Source organism: Capra hircus, chromosome 11 (assembly GCF_001704415.2).
Source record: "Capra hircus breed San Clemente chromosome 11, ASM170441v1, whole genome shotgun sequence".
Classification (NCBI taxonomy): Eukaryota; Metazoa; Chordata; class Mammalia; order Artiodactyla; family Bovidae; genus Capra; species Capra hircus.
In genome coordinates this window covers 54,388,722-54,413,620 of record NC_030818.1, presented here as the reverse complement: position 1 = coordinate 54,413,620, position 24,899 = coordinate 54,388,722, and the positions used below count along the sequence as shown (strand labels likewise).

Sequence of the window (24,899 nt, the reverse complement as noted above, 5' to 3'; positions counted from 1 at the left end):
TTATCAGTAGGCTGATCTTGCAGATAAGTTTAAGAGGCAGCCTGAACTATGAATCCATCACCCAACTGACTAAATACTGGGGATACACCCACCCAAAGCTACTGTGGCTTATGTGGTGCTAGCCTTTGTGGAGAACATGTCAATAAAGGGTCGGGAATTTTTGTTAATAAATAGCAAGAAGACTAGTCCTGGAGACAAGACTTGCACATATGCATAAAGTCTTTGAAGACAAAGCAACAATAACTAATTATTTCATTCTAGCAAGAAATGTAACAGGAATTGAGTTGGAATCACAAGGACAGCTTCATGGATGCTCATATTGTAAGAATGGTTTATCTTTATTTCTTGGTTGACCTTTATGTTTTGGGGGATGCACTCTACAGCCAGTTTTTGGGTCTCCAATAGCAGGTTCCTATGTTATAGTTATTTTGGGAATCATTTCCTGATCATTCTCTATAAATGGGGAAAATTAGATTGTAACTAGACCACCCCATCCATACTCTGCCCTAGTCATGCCCACGGTCAGATGGAGAAAGAAACCTTATTCCTTTTTTAAATACTTTGTTCTTATCCTGCTAAGGTTTATATTACCCTTACACTACCCTGGGCATCTGATGAAATTGTCCTTCCTGTGCAGTTTTTGGGGCCTGAGATATGCAGGTGGTCAAGTAAGTTATGATGAAGATTCTAAAAGGACTCTCCAAAGGTGCCCAAAAATTAAATAATAATCTTCTATAGTGACATATCTATTTAAAATTTTAAAAGGATTTCAAGTTTAATTTCTCACTTAGACCTCAATAACTGTTAAAAATATATTGGTATTGATAACCCCATTTTACAGTTGAAGAAACAGAAGCTTGGAGAGTTTACAAGGCTGTCATCATCAGCAACTAGCACAGCCAAGATGAGAGCCAGTTTCTCTTTGTGCACTTGTGCTATGCACATTTGGATATTGCTTGTTCCTGCCTCACTTGGACAAGTAGTTGAACAAGAAATACAGGATATAGTACTGGTCAGACAGTACAGATGATGGTAGAACTAATATATGTTGTGTTCTCAAAAACTGTGTCAAATTTACAACATATCATGGTGCCTACTGTGTGGAGAAGTAAAAGGCTTCTTTTTTTTTAGAAATTTAGAATAAAAAATTGTTTTTTCATAAAGTTTGGATGAATAGGAAGCAGTGTATGTGGTTGCTACCAGGAAGGAGAGTTAGACGTTGTATTTGCTCAAGTTTCCCTTGAACTTGTAGATGACTTTTTGGTTGCTGGAAAGAAAATGAGTAAGTAGAAGATGATGTCCTTGTTCTGTGCCTAATCCCTATCTCATGTGAATCATGATTGCAAGATTGGAAGTTAGTATGACCTTTTTTCCTTTATGGCTTAAGGAAATTCACCTCATTACTGCTTGGTTACATGATTCACACTTGTGAAAAGTTAAAATCATAATTCAAACTGAGCTCCAAATAAATGGCACCAACAGCCAGGAATACAGAATTCAGGGTAGGAAAACACTAAGGTGGATTTGCCTGATTAAGGAAAATTGTGTGTCATGTGTCATTTGTCACATGGGTGGATTGAAGCTGATGTTAAAGCTGAAACTCCAATACCTTGGCTACCTCATGCGAAGAGTTGACTCATTGGAAAAGACTCTGATGCTGGGAGGAATTGGGGACAGGAGGAGAAGGGGAAGACAGGATGAGATGGCTGGATGGCATCACTGACTCGATGGACATGAGTTTGAGTGAACTCCGGGAGTTAGTGATGGACAGGGAGGCCTGGCGTGCTGTGATTCATGGGGGTCACAAAGAGTCAGATACAACTGAGTGACTGAACTGAACTACCAGATATGAATTTGTGAACCCATGTTCACAAAGAACTTAATTTTTCTGTTTCCTCATATGTAAAGAATGGATGGTAATATATACATTTGGAAGATTATTTATTAAGACACCCAAACTATACCTAGCAAGCACATCTCAGTGTTTTACAGATGCTGGTACTAATTATTGAGGGTGCTTCCCTGGTAGCTCAGATGGTAAAGAATCCACTTATAGTGCGGGAGACCTGGGTTTGGTCCTTGGGTTGGTAAGATTCCCCTGGAAGAGGGCATGGCAACCCACTCCAGTATTCTTGCCTGGAGAATCCCCATGGACAGAAGAGCCTGGCAGGCTATAGTCCATGGAGTTGCAAAGAGCCAGACATGACTGAGTTGACTAAGCACAGCACAGCAATTATTGCGGGAGGTGACACTTAAAGAAAGCTCAGTATTTTACACACAGAAAGCAGTAAACACAAAGAATTGAATCATGGATGTTTTGTGAGCAAAGAATGATCCTGAAGCTCTACCACTGAGGGCACAGTGAGAGAGAGAGAGAGGTCATAAGTCTTTTATTGTAGATGGCTAACATTATTTTCTATATTGTGTCCCTAAATTCCACTCTTCTACTAATGTTATGCCTCTGGGTACTCTTCCATAGAAGAATAAACAGGTTGAAGGCTTGGTGAGTTGGATATTGGACTAGGCTTTGTGCCCTAGCTTTGTGTCTTTGGACAAGCTTTGTGATCTCTTCTTCCCTCATCCAAAAAGTTACAGTTATTTAACAACATTCAGGAAATATTTATGGAAGAACCATATGCCAGACACTGTTTTAAGTGTTTATGATAAGCTGGGGGTGAGGGACAATAAACCCATGAATAAAATATTTGCTGGATGGTGATATGTATATGAAAAAATATTAAAATGGAAAGATAATAGCAAATTAAATGTCAAGGGTGAGTCAATGGAGTTGATCTTTGGAAAGACAAGATATTTCACCAAGATATTGATTATTTTATTAAGATCTGATAGAGCTGAGGGACCAAGCTTTGCAAATATCTGGAGGAAGACCATTCTAGGCAGAGGGAAAACATACAAAATCCCTGAAGGACAGGCATCACTGACATGTCTGAGCAATAGTTAAGAGACCAATATTTAATAGTGGAGTGAACAAGAGAGAAATCAGAACAGTTGGGAACCAGATTTTATGACCCTGAAGGTCACTTTGATGGCTTTGGATTTTACAAAGACTAAGATGAGGAACTGCTGGACAATGCTGAGAAGAAATGTGATATTATCTGAGTTCATGTAACAGCACCATTATGGCTCCAATTAAAGGGAGAAAGAGAGGGAAGCAAGCAAGGAAACTGTTAGGGGATGATATTGCAACAATCTAACGAGATTCTGATGGAGGTCGGCCATGTAGATAATAATGAAAAAGGTGAGAAAAGGTCAAATATTGGAATTATTTCAAAGATGCTGTTGACTGAATATGATGGCAGATTATATGCTGGCTCAGAGAGAACAAGATGTAATATAAGATTCTGGGGTTTTAACTTAAACAATTGGAAGAATTGTGTTGTCAATAACTTAGACTAAGAAGACAGTGGTGAGGACAGGTACTTCTCACTTGTCTCTGGAGTGTTAGAAAGAGTAATTAAGAAAAGTCTACAGAAGACTAGAAGATCCTCTAAATGTCAGAGGTTTTTGTGAAAGTAACCAGTCTTGCAAGAAACTAAAGTAGGATATAAAATTTAAATACTTACAACTCATTGGGTGTGTTCTAAATTCAAGGTAGGACATATCTACCTGAATCTGTGACAGTGTATACAGTGAATACTTGGAAAATAATTGAATATGTGATAAAACTGGTAGTGAGCTGACATCTCACAAAGAAAAAAATATTGACTAGGAAGAAAGACAAAGATTTAGAGGGTGTGATTCAATGTCTACTCAATGAATATTTCAAAGTAGGCAGAAAAATGTATTCAGTTATAAAAAGCCATGGATCAACTGCTCTAATTCAAAACTAATTTAATTAAAATTACTGGCTTTAAAAGATGCATTACACTAAAGACCTCTTATGCGTTCTTGAATGATGATATCCATTTCTTCTTGTAATTCTCATTTCTGTAATAAAAGAAGAGGCGAAATTTTAGGTTGACATAGTGAATTATTTTGTATATTTCATATATGTCTAACATTTCAGTTTTCTACATTGTATTTAAGAGATTATTCTTTATGATATATGAGGGAAAACAATGTGATAATGATGGGGAAATGATATTAATATACTGCTGTTAATCAAAGCCTTTGGGGGAACAGCTCAAAGGCCCATAGTAGGTATGGTGAATGGGTCTAATCTTGATTGCTCACACTTATCAATTGCTAATGATTGACTGGGCTGTTTTTCTAAAAGTATTTTAATTTATATATTTGACTGTGTCAGTTCTTAGATACAGCATGCAGGATCTTTCTTTGTGCTACGTGGACTCTCTGGTTGAGGTGCACAGACTTAGTTGCTCTGTGGCATGTGGAGTCTTAGTTCACCCACCAGGAATTGAACTCATGCCCCCTGCACTGAAAGGCAGATTTTAACCACTGGACTATCAGGGAAGTCCTTGGCTGTTTTGAGAAGAATTCTGAGACTATGTCTAGGACCAGTAGAACAAACGATTGTTATTGACTCAGCAAGCCGACTAGAGGCAACAATGAAAAAAAATGGTAGCAGGTGTGTCACACATGAACCGTCCTTTCTTTTACTAAAAGAGACATTTCTGGAAGAGGCTTGTAGCATTGACAAGTATAACTTGTTTAAAGGTTGCTCATGCTGCTTTTCTTTTTTCCCCCAGCTGACCTACTTCTTGCTATCTCCTGGCCTTTTCAGACTGTAGCCTAGGCAGTGTCCTCTCTTTATAGTTTCATTTAGTTACCCTGAATTTTTTGGTTAGTATATTTTCAATAGACCTTATTTTATTTAGTCTGTATATAAAATATAACTATATTTTAGTTAGTCTGCCCTTTGCTAACTTTTATTTGGCTAATAAATATGAGCACTGTATAACCAAATTGGTTATACACCAACCCACACCAGCAAGATTGGCATGCTCATATTCTGGGAAGTTGGGCAGATGAAACTTTCAAGCACCCCCAAAGAATATGTGGACTGAACCCTGTGAGTCTATGGATGGATGAAGATAATGAAATAAGCCAATTTTAGTTGAAGACAGTAGGTGCTAGGTCCAATGGGCTAAAGAATAAGAATAGCTCATTTTATAGAGCAATAGATTTAAGACTTTAGAGAAAAAATCTAGGGAACTCAGTTGTATTTAAATAGAGTGGAAGAACAGGGCTTGAGAGGTTGATCCTCAGTATTTGGTGGGCAAAAGGGAAACCATGTTTGAGGTAGCCAGGACTGTCAACCAGGTTCTGACAACAGTATAACAGTTGAATTAATTAGGCTGTTAAACTTCCCAGGTAACATTATTTGTTTTTTAGTAAGAAATACCTGAAAATAATATCTTAACCAAAATGAAGACCCTGGTTTTTTGGAGAGGCCTGAATTTTTTTGAAATGTTAGGCCATGTATGTTGTTGGGTAAAATGTTTTATGCTATTTCTTTTGATGCCTCTCAAACTAGATCTTTAAACATTACTTTCCCAGACCAGATTATCTTCCCTCCATCTCCTACTAGGGTCATCTTGACTTTTTTACTACCAAGTCTTTCTCCAACTCTTGCAAGCCCTAAATATTCTTAGATATTTTGGATACCATACACAAATCCCCTGTGTTTTCTTGTACTGAATCTTGAGTCTTCCTTCCTCTATCTAAAAGTTTCAGTAGTGCTAGAAAAAATACAACTTTTGCTGCTTTTCTATTCTCCTTGTGAACTTCTCTTTTTATCCCTAAAACCTTTCAACTAATTATTAGGTATTAACAGCAGACCAAGGTGATGGTAGAGAGTCCCAAATGCTGGATAGAATGGATGAAGGTTTATGATTTTCTAAGATCCTCCGTGTGCTTTAGGCTTCCCTAGTGGTCCAGAGGATAGAGTCTGCCTGCAATTCAGGAGACTCAGATTCAATCCCTGGGTCAGGAAAATCCCCTAGAAAATGGCAGCCCACACCAGTATTCCTGCCTGGAGAAATCCCCATGGACAGAGAAGCCTGGCAGGCTACACCATAGGGTCGCAAAAAGTCAGACACGACTGAGGGACCACTCTCACTTTTACTTTCTTTCCATGTGCTAGGTGTCCAGCTTCAGGGGCATTATTATTATCTAATTCAATACTTAATTCTACAGAGTCCTTTTGTTTTCACTTTTACTTTAGATAAAATAAGAGATAATTTCAGGTAGTGCTCGGTTAAGTAGCTCTCTCAACATCACACAGCCAGTGATTAGTCCCATCAGGGTTTGACCCTGGCTTTTGAATCCAGAGTCCAACTTTTCTTCACTATAAGAGAGGAAAAGACAGAACAGGATAGAGCAACAGAGAGAGCTGGAAGTAGAGCATGAACTATAAGAATATATTGCCAGTAGGGAGAGAATGTTTACGATTTGGAAAAATGGGGTGTAAAGAGGGGACTAGGATCTGAAAGGCAGCAAACACTCCTTGGGAAAGGCATCTCTTCTGCTGCTCTTTTCTCTCTTCATCCAAAACTCAGGTAGCCACAGAGGAATTGATCCTGGAGAAGGAAATGGCAATCCACTATATTATTCTTGCCTGGGAAATCCCATGGACAGAGGAGCCTGGTGGGCTACAGTCCATGGGGTTGCAAAGAGTTGGACATGACTTAACTACTAAACAACAATAACAGATTCCACATACCCGATGAGGAGAGAGGCATTGGCTGGATGAGAGTTTAGTTTCCCCAACGTATGACTAATGCCACATGATATAGCTGCTAGTGATTGAATGTGGAGGGGAGTGAATGGAAGGAGATGAATCATCCAGACGTCCAGCTTACTCAGTTCCCAGCACAGTCCTCCATCAACCAGCATTGAAACTGTGGTCCTTACTCTTGACCTATTCTTCCCTTAGTAGTTGCACATTGCATGCTGGCTCCTAGGGGCCATTTTGTAAGGTTGCTTTCATCGCTTTACAAGAGACCTATCACAGCCATACAAGTTCAGCACATCTGAGAGTACTGGTCTCCTTGGTGGCTCTTTGTGATCCATTTTGTGAAGATGTATCTCTCTTGGATTCTTGGACACAGGCTTGTGTTAAATTTGCCTCTCAATAATGATTACGCAGCTTAGGGAGGCAGAATGGAGAAAATAAAGGGATCAAAGGTAGTGATCTTCTGCTAGCTGGCTGCCCTACAAGGAAGTCTAAAAGAATCTTTAGCCCTTTAAAGGTCTGAACCTTAGATGGTGAAGACAAGATCAGAGATGACAAGATCAACAATCAATGCATGGTTTTTTTATGTGATGTAAAGATTGTCTCCCAGGCCAGGAATATCTCTCTCTCGTGTGTGTGTGTGTGTATGTGTGTATGTATGTATGGTAAAGAATCTGCCTGAAATGCAGGAGCTGCAGGAGACACATTTAATCCCTGGTTGGGGAAGATCACCCAGAGCAGGGCATGGCAACCCACTCCAGTAATCTTGCCTGGAAAATCCCCATAGACCAAGGAGCCTGGCGGGCTACAGTCCATTTGCAAAGAGTCAGACACTAGTGAAGCGACTTTGTATATATCCATTAACATATCCACTAACACATCTTCTCTTGTTGGATATATTTCCTATGCTTCTATTGTTCTGTGAAAGCAACCCAGAGAAGACCTCTGGGCCAGGAGATCCTAATATATAGGGAAAAAAAAAAGAAAGAAAGAAATATAAAACAATGAAATGAAGACAACCTGGAGAAGTAGAGATACCTGTTTATAATTTTCCAAGGGTTAACACATCCCAATACTCCTATTTCTCTTTGGATTCCAAGGTTAGCAAGAATGCCTTGCTTGGGGTTGAGCAAAAACTTTTCTGCCTTTAATGGTGAGGGAAAAAAAATGGCTCTATGCCATATTTAGGAAATTTGTTGACTGTAATTAAGCCTTCATGGGAGTCCCTAAGGTTTACTTACCTATAATTGAAAAAATGCAAATGAAGAGAGTTAATCAGTAGACTAGCTGACTAGGAAGAGCTACTACCTATTGAAATGAACTGGAAAGGAAAACACAAATATGTCCAGTTGGGAAGGTTACCTGAGAGCCAATTGGTAAATTTCTCAGCAACACTGGAGATTTTTGTCTTAGCCTGGCTGAGACTGCAAGGCTTTTCTGCTAAGGTCTTTGCCAATTCATCTTGAGCCATTTCATACAGATTTCCTAACAACTGGCCTCAGCCTTGGTAGAGCACCAGCTGCCTTCCTGGCAGCACTCAAGGAAACTCTGCAGAAAAAAATAGTGAACCTCTTGTCCTTCTTTCTGTTGTGACTGATCCACTACTTAAAGTTGTAAAACTTCTCAAAATCTTGTAATGAACTAGGAACATCCTTGGGATGAAACTAACTCTTTAGGAGTTAAACTACAGTATTTTCACTCTGTTATCAAGGATTGGTGCATGTTCTAATATTAATAGATTTAATGCAGCTTATTTTCTCTTTAACAATAATCACAGATACCTGTGATGGCCATTTGCACTTCAGACATTATACTTGTTAATATATTCAGCTAATTTTTATCATCTGATTTAAATCACCCCTCCCTCCAATGCTTTACACTTCTGTTCATACTATGTCTTCTATTTAATGATTTCATTAATTAGCAAATCATGTTATGATGTCTGTCAAATGTGGCTCAGACAGTAAAGAATCTGCCTGTAATGCAGGAGGTGTGGGTTCAGTCCCTGGGTCAGGATGATCCCCAGGAGAAAGAAATGGCAACCCCCTCCAGTATTTCTGCCTGGAGAATTTCATGGACTGGGAGCCTAGCAGACTACAGTCCATGGGGTCCCAAAGAGCCAGACATAACTGAGCTACTAAAACACGATGTTGTCAATACAATATTCAATTTCTCCCTCAAATTTAACTGCAGGGAAAAATAAAGATTAAGTGCTGCACCATTTAGATAAAAATACTTGTCTGTGATAGGAATAGTAGTAACAAATGCAGAAAGTATTAAACCATTTAAATATAGAAGTAGAGATATATAGTGGATTATGTACTGTGTTCTAAACTGTATCAAGTTGTTTTTGACATCTGTCAAAATATGACCTCTTGGAGAAGGAGGAGAAGAAATTTTGTTTCCCATGCCACTGAGCAGATTCTGAGGGAGCAAAGTGCCATGGTTGATTAATAATGCCTGCCATGAACACCTAGGGGTTAGTAGCAAATTGCTGCCCTCTATGTTCACCACTTGGAGAAGGCAATGGCAACCCACTCCAGTTCTCTTGCCTGGAAAATCCCATGGACAGAGGAGCCTGGTAGGTTGCAGTCCATGGGGTTGCTAAGAGTCGGGCACGACTTCACTTTCACTTTCACTTTTCACTTTCATGCATTGGAGAAGGCAATGGCAACCCATTCCGGTACTCTTGTCTGGAGAATCCCAAGGACGGGGGAGCCTGGTGGGCTGCCATCTATGGGAGCCCAGAGTTGGACACGACTGAAGCAACTTAGCAGCAGCAGCAGCAGCCTGTTCACCACTGTCACTAGCTTAACAGGAAAGAATTTGGCTTTGCTAGTTTATTTCATTGTTGATGTTTGATGAGGAAGAGTGAGTGGGCTTGGGCACTGAAATGAGGGATTTCCACACAGAAATCAACTTTCTTCCAAGCATGGAAATATCCATGAAGGGGGAAAGACGCAATTTTCACCATGTCTTTATTTGCTTCAGTTATTTATTACCCTGGACTTGCTAGCATTTTAAAAAACTGTTATTGATACAGACTCTGGAAAAAGTAGGCAGATATTTCAAGGTATTTCAAATGTATCACAGTTTCTGAGGAGATCAAATATCTCTTCAAAGCCTCATGGATTTTTTAAACATGAAATGTTCTTCTTGGCGGATAATAGGCTGCAATGCTCTGGTTTTCTAACCTCCCATTCATTAACGGCAAAGCTGACTTGTAGCAAAACCTCTGTTGTTTTTTTTTTTTTTTCCTTCCTGAAAGCAATTTGTGACTCCTTTTGGAGAGATAACTTCTTAAATATAAATAAATGACCAGCTACAGTCGAGAGATTCTAGTTTTTTTCAGGGTATTTACTTTCAATTTATTAAAAGTTCTTCCATCACAACTTCTTCCCATCCAAACTGGGATGGGAAGTTTGGCCTTGAATATGTATAGTATAGCCCCATTAAAATACTTCTTGTTCTTATATGTTAAACACTAAAGTAGTTCCATTAAAAGATCTTGCAAGGGGCTAAAATGGAGTCTCCCCATTTTAACATTTTGAAAGTCATCAGCACCATCAGTTCTGAATTGAGAAAATTAAAATAGCCTAGGCCCATAAGGGGCTGGGTTTCTTCTCCCAGGCTCTCCTAAGCTTTTTGGGGTAATCATTCCTCAGTTTTTATATTTCAAAATCACCTTCAAAATGATTTTGTTTATTTTGTTCAATTTAACTTAGCCAGTAGTCCCATGACATTTGGCATTATTTTTGATGCAAGGATAGATTGTTTTGTACTTGGGATTTGCATGAACTGCCATTTCTGATTCATTATTTTGTGGTAATAGATAATCAGCTTTTTAGAAAATAGATTAATTTCCAGGTTGTATTTCTATCTCTACATGCATATTTTAAATGGATTAATGTAGAACATAGTGAAACTCTAATTCTCTTCTGTAATTATATGTCCGATCCTCACAAATTAACATCCTAAGATGTTCACTGTGTCATATGTGGTTAATCCAAAGCATTTCTCTCCACCTCTTTCACATTATTTTGTACTTTTGTCAATGTCATTGGTGGGAGGGTGGGTAGTTTTGTTTTTTAAACCAGCTGTTAAATCTAAACTGCATTTGGTTTATTGCTGGTTAGTCCCAGAAAGTTCACCATTATTATCAAGGGTGAGGGATTGCTAATTACTTAACAGAATCAAAAGTAGCCTTGTCTGTCAAGTGAATAGTTAAGATATTTCTTGATGATGTTATGTCTTAGATTATTAAAAGAATATTGATTTTGGTAGTAGAAGTATAATGCTGAAAAAAATTTTAGTAGATTCACTGGGCTTTTTGACCTGAGGGCAGAATATGGATTTAATATTTCATCTACATTCTATCATGTCTCTCTGTAGAAACACTAAATAAGGAATGTGAAGGGAAGAAGAAATCAGAAATTGACATAAGTTGTATACTTAGAGTATGCAGAACTGGGAAAACTGATATAAACAAAACATGGTTTTCTTGAATTTCACTCACAGAATTTCAGCTCTCTCTCTGATAACTCACTCTGCTTACTTATAGCACACACACTACTCCATTTGTCCACAGTTAAACTCAACAGTTGAGCACTGCAGCATCCCTCTTGTTTCTATTAATATCACCTGGATGAATTCATCCATATACACCCATCTGTATGATATTTAAAATTGTCCTTCTTCAGCATTCTTAACCATCTAGGCACCAACAATGTTCTGTTCAGTCCATCAAAGTGAGCTTAGACATCATGTCCACCAGTAAGCTTTATTATCCTACCCTATCCCTATCTGATTCAAGGTAGATTCCTCTATTTTCTGGGATTTTAGCACCTCACATCCAACTAAAGGATATATAATAGAGCATTAAAACTTCATAGGAATCACAAAGAGTTGGACTTGACTTAGAAACTGAACAAAAATTAAATCTTTTGGTTTAATATTTGTATACCCAACACTTAAGCCCAGTGGTTGACACAACATAGTTACGATCGGTATCTATTGTGAAGAAATCCTTAGATGAATAAATGTGTAAGTAGATGGATGTAAGGTAGAGTAAATGATAATTAGTGTTTCAAGAATGTAGTTGCACCCTCATGTGTGATTTGAGTCTTGCAGTCACGTTTGTGTCAAATTCTTTTTCTACTGAAACTAAGCACCTCTTGCAATATTAACCCCATGTTAATGAAATAGCATAAAACTTAAGGACATGGGGTTTCCGAAATCTCCAGATGATCCTCTAAACTTTAAAGATTCATTATAAGCACTTTTCACAACAATCTTCAGCTTTGACATGAGGAATTAGCACAAATATTGATTAATGGAAGAATCATAATTCAGGAAAGTCTTCCCCTTAGTATTTCTCCCTATTCAAAACACAAAATAAGAAAATGCAGGGAAAAAAATATCTATTAGGTGTTAAATGAGGTGAAGAAGAATAGAGTGGTAAGAGAGGCAGAAAAAGAGCCAGAAAAACTCTATAAAAATGACTGTAAAACAGTTCTCCCACCCCTATTTGCTTTTCATGGACTGTAATAGAACAAGATGTGAGCAAACATCTGTTGCCTTTTTAAAATAGTGCTTTGATATTTTAAAAAGAATAATGACAGAATTAGAAGAAGCCTAATTTCTGTGGTTAGGGACAACAGACACCTATGGGATGGAATGGGGAGACTTAGTCTAGCACAGTTTGATGAAATTTAGGACTGTGGATTCGTCTGCTATCACAACTCTGGGAAAACAGCACGAAGCAATGGATAGAGCATGGACTCTGGAATTAGGCTTTCTGGGATTGAATCTTGGCTTTACCACTTACTACCATCATGATACAGGACAAGCTGTATGGCCCTTCCAAGTCCCGGTTGAACACAATAGTATTTCATCTATCATAATGAGATTGGGTGAGAGAAGGGAAACTTGAGAAGCCAGTCCAGAGAATGACTCAGTGTCACATATGCTAAATGTAAGCTATTATTTTTTTTTTAATTAAGTAGCCACTTGTCTTAGACTTGATAGAGGAATTTTAGGACTTCCCCAATGGCTCAAGTGGTAAAGAATCTGCCTACAATGCAGGAAACACGGGAGATGCAGGTCTGATCCCTGGATCAGGAAGATCGCTTAGAGGAGGAAATGGCAACCCACTCGAATTTCTTGCCTGGAGAATCCCATGGACAGAGGAGCCTGGTGGGCTACAGTCCATGGGGTTGCAAAGAATCCAGCATGAGAGAGTTCACATGGGCATGTGCATACTCAAAGAAGTAGAAAGGCCTTTGAACAGGAAAATATACAAGTATCTTTCTGTGGGTGAGTCTAGTCAGTATATATGTAGGCCAGCTTGAGGAATGACTAGGGTACCTTTGAGACTTATTAAGCTAGGAAGACCAGCCCAGTTAAAGGCTTAGAACACTCATCAGAGTAGCTGAGCTCCACCTGAGTGTAGAGCCAGTCATTACTGCCATAGATTGAATGTGCTTCAGAGAAACTGAGCAAGTACAAGACAAATCTGCAGGGCTCAGACCCCAGACATTGCTGCCATTATGGTGAATCCAAGCCAGGAGAACAGCATAAGGGCCAGGAAGGATTACTGGGCAATAGCACACCTGAAAGCTTCCCCAGTGACTCAGAGGTAAAGAGAGATGTGGGTTCCATGCAAGAGATATGGGTTCCATCCCTGGGTTAGGAAGAGCCCCTGGAGGAGGGCATAGCAACACGCTCCAGTATTCTTGCATAAAGAATCCCATGCACAGAGGAGCCTGCCGGACTACAGTCTATAAGGTCTTAAAGAGACAGATAGGACTGAAGCGACTTAGTATGCATGCATGCTGCACATCCAACACCCAGAGACAAAGTTATAAAGAATCCAGGCTCTGAGGATAAGACACAGATCAGGAGATAGAAGCTCTCGCTAGACTCAGTCATGATGTTTATAGGATTCCCTGTTCATGTGTGATCAGTCATGTCTGACTCTTTTGTGACCCTGTGGGCTGTTGCTCACCAGACTCCTCTGTCCATGGAACTTTCCAGGCAGGAATACTAGAGTGAGTTGCCATTTCCTGCTCCAGGAGATCTTCCCGACCCAGGGATTGAACCCACACCTCTTGCATCTCCTGCACTGGCAGGCAGATTCTTTACCACTGAGCCACCTGGGAAGCCCGTAGGATGCCCAGACAGAGTTAATAATTGAGATCTGTTCATTTTGAATGACAGGTTGTGACTGAGAAACAAGATCCCAGAAACTGAGTGAGGCTTAAGGGAAGTAACGCAGTATAGTGATTCAGCTGTTCGGCTTTGATGAGAAAAGGATAGTACGGGTCCTGATTCCTACTTTGCCGATTCATGGTATCTGGTCCCATCACTTCATGGCAAATGGATGGGGAAACAGTGGAAACAGTGGCTGACTTTATTTTGGGGGGCTCCAAAATCACTGCAGATGGTGACTGCAGCAATGAAATTAAGATGCTTACTACTTGGAAGGAAAGTTATGACCAACCTAGACAGCATATTCAAAAGCAGAGACATTACTTTGTCAACAAAGGTCCGTCTAGTCAAGGCTATGGTTTTTCCAGTGGTCATGTATGGATGTGAGAGTTGGTCTATAAAGAAAGCTGAGTGCCGAAGAATTGATGCTTTTGAACTGTGGTGTTGGAGAAGACTCTTGAGAGTCCCTTGGACAACAAGGAGATCCAACCACTCCATCCTAAAGGAGATCAGTCCTGGGTGTTCATTGGAGGGACTGATGTTGAAGCTGAAACTCCAATACTTTGGCCACCTGATGCGAACAGCTGACTCATTTGAAAAGACCTTGATGCTGGGAGGGATTGAGGGCAGGAGGAGAAGGGGACGACAGAGGATGAGATGGTTGGATGGCATCACCGACTCAATGGACATAAGTTTGGGTGGACTCCAGGAGTCAGTGATGGACAGGGAGGCCTGGCGTGCTGCGGTTCATGGGGTCACAAAGAGTTGGACACGACTGAGTGACTGAACTGAACTGAACAAGAACAATTTACCTTACCTCACCTCCCTAAGTTTTCCTTTCTTCATCTGTAAAAGGTGTTGTAGAGGTTTCTATTTGAAGGATTTTTGACTCTGCCGCTGCTGCTGCTAAGTTGCTTCAGTCGTGTACGACTCTGTGCGACCCCATAGACGGCAGCCCACCAGGCTCCTCCATCCCTGGGATTCTCCAGTCAAGAATACTGGAGTGGGTTGCCATTTCCTTCTCTAATGCATGAAAGTGAAAAGTGAAAGTGAAGTCGCTCAGTCGTGTCCAACTCCTAGAGACCCCTTGGACTGCAGCCTACCTCCGTCCAGGGGATTTTCCAGGCAAGAGTACTGGAGTGGGTTGCCATTGCCTTCTCCTTTGACTCTTGAGTCATGAAAATTAACTAAAAGGACTAAAGCAATGCCAAGCAACTTCTAAACATTCAATCAATGTTGGTTGTTATTATAAGAACTTCGTTTACACATATTCTTTAACATGTTTTTTTTTGAAAATGCCTTAGTTACAGTATACATCACGAAATAGAATGCCGTTATGTGAAATAAGTTTTCATAAACCTTCTGTTTAAATATTATCTTGAAATGTAGCTTTATGGTTTCTAAGGTATTTTCTTTAGAAAGTGAATTTTTAACAAAATGTTCCACTTGGAAACCAGGTCTCAATGCTGTTTTGGACAAGTATAAAGGAAACCCATTTTTAAATAAAACAGATTATGATGGTGCTGAAAATGATCTAAATCATTATGGTGGGTAAAGAGCAAATGGTAAAATTTACCCTTAGGGAATTCAATTTTTAAGAAAAAGTCAAATTTTGCATTGATTTTGGATTGGCCTTACTATCTTGGAATGTATTTGCTCTGGCTTAGCTGGACCTCACCCCTCATTTTGCCTTGCCATAAGTTTAGTACCTCCCCTACCAGGTGGTTTGAACAAAATCATTGGCTCAATCATGCAGAATCATCTCACTCTCAACCAATGTGTTAGGTTTATTCACAGGATTCGTGCGTCAGGCTGGGAGAACAAAGGGGTTCTGAAGAAGAAAGAGGCTATCATATTTTTGCAGCAGAATTAGACACCATCTATCTGAAAATGGAATCTGTGGTAAAAATCTCCAGATTACTTGTAATTCTTCTCTTTGAACTTACTCAGTTCTCCCAAGATTTGCTTTTCCAAGGACAATTTAAAATACAATAGACATACTTTGTCTTATTCTACTTCTACTAATTCTGTTGCTCCAAAACAAATCAACACAACTGTCCCTGATGTATTAATATCATTCTATCCTCTCTTCGCTCATAGCCCACAATAGAATCAACTAACTTTGTGAATGAATATTGCTCGTTTTTGAAACCTGACAGACTTTTATGGGGAACTGTCAATTGGCTGAGGGGTATTGTATCTAGCTCTAAAGAAAGCATGATTGATCTCCTAATTGTCCCAGCACGTTGCTATCTTATCTCTTTTCTTCATTATTTATATTCCTACCTGAAAGTATCATTGAAGGTGAAAAAGTGAAATTCAATCAGTTAATGAGCTGTGATGTTACCAAACTTGTGGATGGTGAAAGTCTTGAAATCATTGGATGAAACAAGCCTTGAGATAGTCTTTGGGTTTCATTAATCCAGAGGTTCTCAACCTTTGGCATAAATCAGAATCTCCTGGATTACCAGTTTTTTATTCTGGAATTTTGGGATTGGCCTAAGAGATTGCATTTTGAAAAGGTTCCCAGGTGATGCTGATATTGCTGGTTCAGAGACCATATTTAGAACATCACTGCACTAATCTGTGCTTGGCTTCCATTCTATTAATGTGAATAATCTAGAATTTTCTTTTTCTTAGCTGACTTTAGAAATTTATGCTGTATAAAGTAAAAATTATTGGTTAAACGGTTATTTTGGTATATGGACATCTTATACAGTGTAATAGAATTGGTAATGTAAGTAATTACTCTATCCATTTGGTTGATTTAATTTGCAAAGCAGTCAATTATATATTCCTTGAGTCATGGCTCTAATCCACAAATCTCTGCTTCTCTATTTTATTGTGGAGTCAGTGTAATACTGATGTTTAATTTATGTGTGTATGTATGAGTGTGTGTGTATGGTGAAGCCTTAATTTTATGGCATTGTAAGAAATTCATACTTAAAAAGCTCCTTCTGTTGTCTTCTCCAATGACCTGATTTTATAAGCTTTTTGTGGTAGAAGAATTGAGTTTATTTCTCATAGAATTTTTTAAGCTCAGAATATGTTTATTTAGCTTTAATACAGGATGTAAAACAGATAATAGCCAGGACAACATAATAGAGCCCTTAGATATAACATCTGATGTCCCCAGTCACCACTTGAGACTTGCTTGGTTCACAGGAAATGACAAGTTAAGTGAATGCAGGTCATATCACCTGGAGAGTCACAGTGTTTGGGGTCACTGGGCATAAACACTGTTAATTCCTCACACCCAGAAGGTTGTATGCCTCATTCCCATTCTCTGATGTAGCTACAGTCATTGATTACAAGTTATACAGTGAACAGCCTCAGCAACTAGGAGCACGTTCCATAGCAACAGCCTTGATATCCTCATTTAGCTGCAATGGGATACGTTTCCTTAACTGATACTATAAGTTTGAAGAGCCGATTACATTCAGGCATCCCTGAAGCTGGAGTATTATTTGTAGTCCAGCTGTTAATTCTTTCCTGTCACTGGGTGACACATACAGTCCTGACTGAATGGGAGTCTGGGAAATGCAGTTTTGAACTTTTTCAGCTTTTGTGGTCCAGGAGTTTGAAACAGATATTGAATGGTCTAGTATGAAGTATGTAACATGCTGCCTAACTGGTGAAAAGCAGAAAAGAGGTAACTTGAAAAATCCCTGGCCTTAGAGTCTGGATGTGAATTTCCACACCTATGCTGCTCTAAGCTGTGACTTGTCTTAACAATTTTAAAGTCCTCCTACCCAATAGGGTGGCAGTATGGCACAGTAGTACAGTCTTGAAGGACCCTATCACTTAAGCTGTGTAAACTTGAGAAAATTACTAGATCTCTGCGTACACTAGATCTCTCACCATATGGTGGCAATGACAGTAATACCTACGTCATAGCATTGTTGTGAGAGTTGAGTGGGGAAAAGTTCTTAAAGTAGCATTTGGCACTTCTTAAAAAAAAACAATATTTCATTTAGTACATGAATAGGGGGGTCTTATTGAGTGCTCTCTGATCTAAACACACCTAACACGATTGTTGATATTTTTATATGAGGTACATTTAAGACCTGAGAAAAGTCAGATAGATACTGTAGAATATCAGACATCTAATTAAAAAGTCAATGTATCCATGGATATATTCTTCTGTCTAGCTGCCTGCATCCCTATCAATCCAGAGGTCAGGGTGGAGAAATTATTTATAAATAGACACTTTCACTGGGAGGACCATAAAACTGAGATGGAAAACCTTTATAACTTTTTATTCTTCAGTGCCTGCCAAATGCTTTTCAAACATTTAAGTAATTGTTATCATTACCAGTCAGCCTAATGTAATAACATTAGCTGTTCAACTTTGGAAAATTTCTGTTATGTTGGAATTCTTACGTGATGAAAAAAAAGTTTTGTCTTTAAAGGTATTGAGATTTTAGAAAACTGTGTATCATCAAATATCCCCTTTTTTTCTCCTTCTTCTGGTGGGATTAGGAATAGAAGACGGGTGACTGTTTTTTAACCTATTCACCTTATCATGTAATAATCTGCTCCTTTATGGAAATACTGTATACCTGCACAGACGCAACTTTGTTTTAACTGTGAAATTGCACCTCCATCTTCTGAATGCTGGGCCTTGACTAACCCACTTTTATCTCATTCTTCTACTCTAGCTGGACAGTGCCACGTCACTCATCCAGGCAGCTAAAAACCTGATGAATGCTGTTGTCCTTACGGTGAAAGCATCGTATGTGGCCTCAACAAAATACCAGAAGGTCTATGGGACAGCAGCTGTCAACTCACCTGTCGTGTCCTGGAAGATGAAGGCACCAGAGAAGAAGCCCCTTGTGAAGAGAGAAAAGCCTGAAGAATTCCAGACACGAGTGAGACGAGGTTCTCAGAAGAAACACATTTCGCCTGTACAGGCTTTAAGTGAATTCAAAGCAATGGATTCCTTCTAGGACGATAGGCTTTAACAAGAAAGCTTTTTCTTTCTTTTTCTTTTTTTTTTTTTTTCCTTTTTGATTCCATTTTTGTATGCATACCTGCTGACTCATATGCCTCTGGCATGGGGGAAATAAGGAACAGTGTCTGTTTGCATGTAAGGTGAGAGGAGATCAATACCACTGATCCGTCTCTAGCCTGGGGAAGAGACAGGAAATTCCTGTCCCGAGGTGGCACAGAGCTGTCCTTTGCAACATTCTCATAAAATTGGGCAGAGTTCACATTGCAGTGTTTACGGGAGTGGGAGGGATGGGGAAAATAAAATTAACTCTACAAAAGCAAACTCTAATGCATGCAAGAATCATTAGGTTGGCAGGTATATTAATAAGTGACAAACTGGAAGTGTAATGGTAGAACATAAAGCTTGTATTGCTTCTGTTTAAGTGCAAAAATGTACTAGCCAATGCGCTTAAGTGTGTGGCCCACAAATTGAACAATTTAACTTTGACATCATGTCCATAATATTATGTGGAGTTTTTACGAAGGAGAAACTAACTCATCCAGCCTAAAATGTTTCTTTTAATCTGTATTCTGTTCTTTCTCTTCTAGTCGTGCCATTACTAGTGCTCTTGTTATCAATTTCCCCCCCTACTGAAAACAATAAACCTTTGTTTAAAAGAATTATAATCCTTCTGGGGGCACTGGAAGCACAATGTGGTGATCATCTTGCTCTTACTTAAAAAAAAAAAAAAAAACTGAACTATGACTTTGCTAGTAATAGGAAGCCCAATGATGGAATGTTAGAGGAATGGAAACTGACAACGTGTGAAGGTTTAGAGGCAAATACATAGGTGTAGCTTGGAGTGCTGGTATCTAAAATACCACTGTATCCACTAACTCGAAATAAACACATTTAATCTTGACACCTGAAGAATGTTTTCCTCCTTTGAATGCATGCTTATAGAAGATTGGAGCATCTTCTTGAAAACTGATTAAAAATACTTTGTGTTTTTAGAAATTGGGTATAAGAGTAGGTAAGTGACATGTAAAGAAAACTCTGGATCATCTTTATTGTCCAGGAATTTATTTTTTGTGTGTGTTTTTCCATGTGGTTTTTATTCGCTTTCAAAGTGAATCTAATGAGAAAATCATGTGTTAGAATTTTCTGGGCCATGTTTAGCCCTGGGCTAAACTTATGAAACTTAATGTGTTCTCAGAAGAAATTGAATCAAGAAAAAAATTATAGAGAGGTCCATTAATTTTAAAATATTTTATTCATTTCAAAATATTTTTATCTCAACTACAGAAAGAGGGCCGCTGTCTCACTACTAAGAAAGAGTGTGCTGTAATCTTTCAGCTATGGCTTGAGGAGTGAGGGGGAAAAAACATATTCATCTGAGTTCTTGAAATTCCTCCCATTTGAATGATCTCTACAGGTTAGCGAGTTATAGTATGTCTCTAGAAGACTTCTGGTAAAACGTTTTATTTCTTAGCAATGTAGTAACATATTGGGAGACAAGGACACCTATGCTTTATATCAGCTTAGACACAAAGTCCCAAAGAGATGAGGAATTGTGGATGAAGAAACACTTAGTCCAAAATGTTCCTATGGACTGTAGTCCAACAGGCTTCTCTGTCCATATAATTCTTCAGGTAAGAATACTGGAGCAGGTGGCCATTTCCTTCTCCAAGTGATCTTCCTGACCCAGGGTTCGAAGCCGGGTCTTCTGCATTGCAGGCAGATTAACTGTCTGTGCCACATGGAGAGCCTTATTTAAAGATAGTTCTGTTCAAATCACTGCTCATCTCCACAAGGTGATGAAAATACCACCCAGGCTGAGAATGATCTATTGATGGAGGATCCACCACAATAGGTGTACAGTGGTTTCCAGCACTAAATCAGTAAACCACTGTTTCAACTGCCCTGCTCCCTTAATTTGTGTAAACGCTGAGAAAGGCAACCACTGATATTGATTCACAACTATATATGGAATGCATTCTCTGAGCCAGGTCCTAAGTTGAGCTTACTGGCAACTTTTCTTATTAACACTTGAGCATGGCATAACTCTCTTGGTTTATGCATTCTATGATTTAATGGGTTGAAAGAAGTATTCTTCACACTAGCCAAGAAACTTTTAAAATTCAAAAGCTTCTTGGCAAATCCTGAAAAATAGTCAGCAGACATCAGAGGAGCATCTAGACAATGCCATTGACTTTGCCCTTAAATTTGAATTAAATGTTTTAATACAGGAGAGTGAGCAATGTTTTATGGGTGTGATTTCTGGAAAAAAGTCATTGGTTCTATTTGTTTTACCAAAGCTTATTGAGTAAACATCAACACTGCCCATCATTTCTCTTGTGGTCAAGGAAAATAATAAGTGTTCAGGTACATAATTAAATGTAAATACTGCTGAGAGCACTGTAACAAGCTTTACTGTTTGTTTCCTGGCTTTGAGAAACATACAGTCTAGCTGAGAACATAGGATATAGGCAGAAAAAAGATAAGTAAATATGCCAAGAAATTGTACTCAATGTGCCAAATGGGGAAGATAAAGAAATGACTGCTGTATAAGGCAAAAGAAATCAGAACACATTGGGGACTGAAGCATTTGGGGAAGGATTAATGCAAGAGATACAATTTAGAAATGAGAAAACAATAATTAAATATATGCTACATGAATGAAATGTATAATGAATAAATTTGGTAAGGTAGATGACTGGGATGAGCATTCAAGGAAAAAAGAACAGCATATGTTCAGGTCTGAAAACAAGTGCAGTCACAGGAAACATGATGCAGACAGGGGAACATAAATGTGGAAGTGTAGTATAAGGCTAAACTAAGGAGGGTCACGAAGCAGTGTGACCATTATCCAGTAGGAAATTTGGGGTTCTACAGTGGAATGGTGATAAAAGCAAGCAGTGTCTGTGTATAATTAATAATTTATGAGGAAATGACACCTGAAAGGGGCTGATACTAGTGAGAAAGGATATTTGTGATAGCAGTGTAAGAAAGAATTGCAGTTACTTCTTGAATAACGAGATGTGGACTAAGAATGATTATTATATAATTTATTCAAGGAGGCTAAAGAGTCAGACACCTGAAAAGTATCTACAAAGCAGTATGTGAACATGGACTGAAACATAACTGAATATATAGTATATTTGAGAAGATAGAGAAGAAGTAATTAATCTCAAGCAAATAGAGTTATCTGAGATATTTCCTCCAAAAATAGCACGCTGGGATAATAGAGGATGCATATTCCTGATGGGTGGAAATTAGATAAATCTCAACTTCTGACTTTCTGAGCTACAATTGATGATTTAAAAGATAAAAACTTTATATACTTCCAAGGACCTAAAGTATCCAGGAAACATAGATTATCTTCAGAAGATCTGTAGCTTTTCCTTCACTAAGTGTTGAAGAATATGAAGTCAACTTTAATTTTAGAAGTCAGCTTTTATAAACAGTTGGCTCATGGCTTAGGTCATGGATAAATAGGCTCAATGTGTCATTAAGACGACATCATCACTTTTGAGCATCAATAATATGTATGACAACTTTCAGACAGTGGAAGTATAACAGTCTATAAAATACTGTGTACAGCTGAATCATCAAGCAAAATAAGCATTCACAATACTGTGATCACTAAATTTGCTGGTAATGGATAAGTCATATGATCTCTGTTGCTGTGTCATTGTCTAATAACCAAATCAAAGAGGTCAGTACTTATGGTTGAAGATGTGGAATTTTTAAGGTAATAAAATGAACTGTATTAACTACAATAGGTCATTAATAATGTTTTAAAAAAATGTTAGTGCCGAGGAGTGCCAATGGCAAGGAGCAGACTAGGAAGCTCTAGGCCTGGGTTCACTCGTGGAAACACAAAGTAAAGATCAAACACTGACCAAAGTAGCTTTGTGGGACCTCTAGAAACCAGTTATGGATTTGTAGTAGCCATACAGATGTTTAACAAAGAAAAAGCTACACTTACTATGGAACGAAATTTTTGCATGTTTTTGCTTACCCATAACTGCCTCTTCCCTGGCAAAGCATGGTCAGGAGGAAGCTGTGCAATTCCTGTTTCCTCCCATGCAATGGGGGGAAAAGTCAAACTTGTTTGCATTGTTCTGGGCTGTCTTTGGCTTCCTTAAGTAACTGGGTTTTGTTTTGCCTAATAGGGAGCTATGGTGGAAATGGTGGCATGGTTTGGATATCAGATTGGAGCTCACTGAAAGCAGTGGCAGGCACCATGGCATCTAAGAACTATAGGAAGGTTACAAATCTGTGAGCTACTGGGGCAAGAAAGTATGGGCAGAGAAACACAAAGAGCATCTAAGACCCTGAGAAGAAGCCGAGATGAAACTCTGAGGAAAATCTAAGACATTTAATAAGCAGCCATGAAAACTGGAATATTGAATGGGAAAAGCACAGAGATCCAGGAAATAGGCATGCTTAAAAAGGCCTGAAAAAACTCTTCAGTATTTATGTCAGGTTAATGAGTGAAGGCCTTTCCCTTCACAGAGCCAATTTGTAAAGACTGGGAGAGGTGGATATTTTTCAAATGTCCAGCTATAGGTTGTCTACAAGTGACTCACATTAGATCTAAAGAAACACAAAAGTTAAAAGTGAAAGGAAAGGGGAAAGGGAAATACTCCATGCAAATAACCAAAAGAAGGCAAGAATGACTAACCTAACATCAGACGCAGATCAATGGAATGGAACAGAGAACTCAGATATAAGCCTACACCATAATGGTCATCAATCTGTGACAAAAGAGGCAAGAATACACAATGAAGAAAAGACAGCCTCTTCAATAAGTTATGCTGGTAAAACTGGATAGCTTCACATAAAAGAAAAATTAAAACATGTCCTCACACTTTAATACAAATATAAACTCAACATGTATTAAAGATCTAAATGTAGACCTGAAACTAAACAACCTACAAGAGAAAGTAGAACATTCTTTGACTTAAACAGTAGCAATATTTTTGGCATCTGTCTCCTAAGGCAAAAGAAACAAAAGCAGAAATAAACCAATGGGAGGTAAAATCAAAATCTTTTGCACAGCAAGGAAACCATAGACAAAGCAAAAGGCAGCCTACTGAATGAAAGGAAATATATGATTTCCTTCCATTATATAATTACCTTCCAAATATATCATTTGCAAATGATATGATTAAGAATTAATATAAAAATTTATAAATAGCTCATATAATTTAATATCAAAAAATCAAAGAACCCAATCAAAAATGGGCAGAAGACTTGAATAGACATTTTTCCAAAGAAGGTGTACAGATGGCCAGCATGCACATGAAAAAATGCTCAATGTTGCTAATCATCAAAGGAATGCCAATGAAACTTATGAGATATCATGTTACACCTGTTAAAATGTCCACAGAAAACAAGTGTTGGTGACGATGTGGAGAAAAGGGAATACAGTCTTGATAGGACTATAAAAGGGTGCAGTCACTACGAAGAACAGTATGGACGTTCCTCAAAAACCTAAAAATAGATCTTCCATATCCAGTAGTTCCATTCCTGTATATATATCCAAAGAAAATGAGTGCAGTAATTTGAAAATACACATGCACCCTAATATTCATAGCAACATTACTTACAATAGCCAAAGTATGGAAGTAAATGAAGTCTCCATCAACAGGTAAATTGATAAAGAAAATATGGTGTATAAACACACACACAATGGAATATTAGTCGTGAAAAATATGAAATTCTGCCATTGGCAAAACATGGATGGACCTGAAGAGTATTATGTTTGTGAAATAAGACAGAGGAGAGACAAACACTGTATTTAGCACTTATATGTGGAATTTTAAAAGTAAAACATGACTATTTTGAAAAAGAAACAGACTCACAGATACAACGAACAAGCTAATGGTTATAAGTTAGGAGAAGAAAGGAGGGGATAGGTGAGATATGGGTATGAGATTAAACTACTCTCTGCACAGTAAATAAGGAACAGGAATATATTGTACAGCACAGGGAAATATATTTTATAATAACTTTAAGTGGAATATAACCTATAAAATATTAGATCAATAAGTTATACATCAGAAACTAATATAATATTCTTAATCAACT

General features: G+C 38.4%; 1 protein-coding gene across 3 annotated transcripts in view; it reads left to right on the top strand.

Annotated features, from left to right (window-relative positions):
* CTNNA2 (catenin alpha 2) overlaps positions 1-19,798 on the top strand; it is a 1,396,988-nt gene extending 1,377,190 nt beyond the window's left edge. For 2 of the 3 annotated variants that reach the window (XM_005686768.2, XM_005686767.2), the window contains one exon: positions 18,529-19,798. In XM_005686768.2, the coding sequence (XP_005686825.1) occupies positions 18,529-18,816 (288 nt within the window). In that variant the 3' untranslated portion in view covers positions 18,817-19,798. Of the gene's footprint in view, positions 1-15,652; positions 15,770-18,528 lie in introns of all 3 variants that reach the window. The other variant, XM_013967725.2, reaches the window with a different exon arrangement.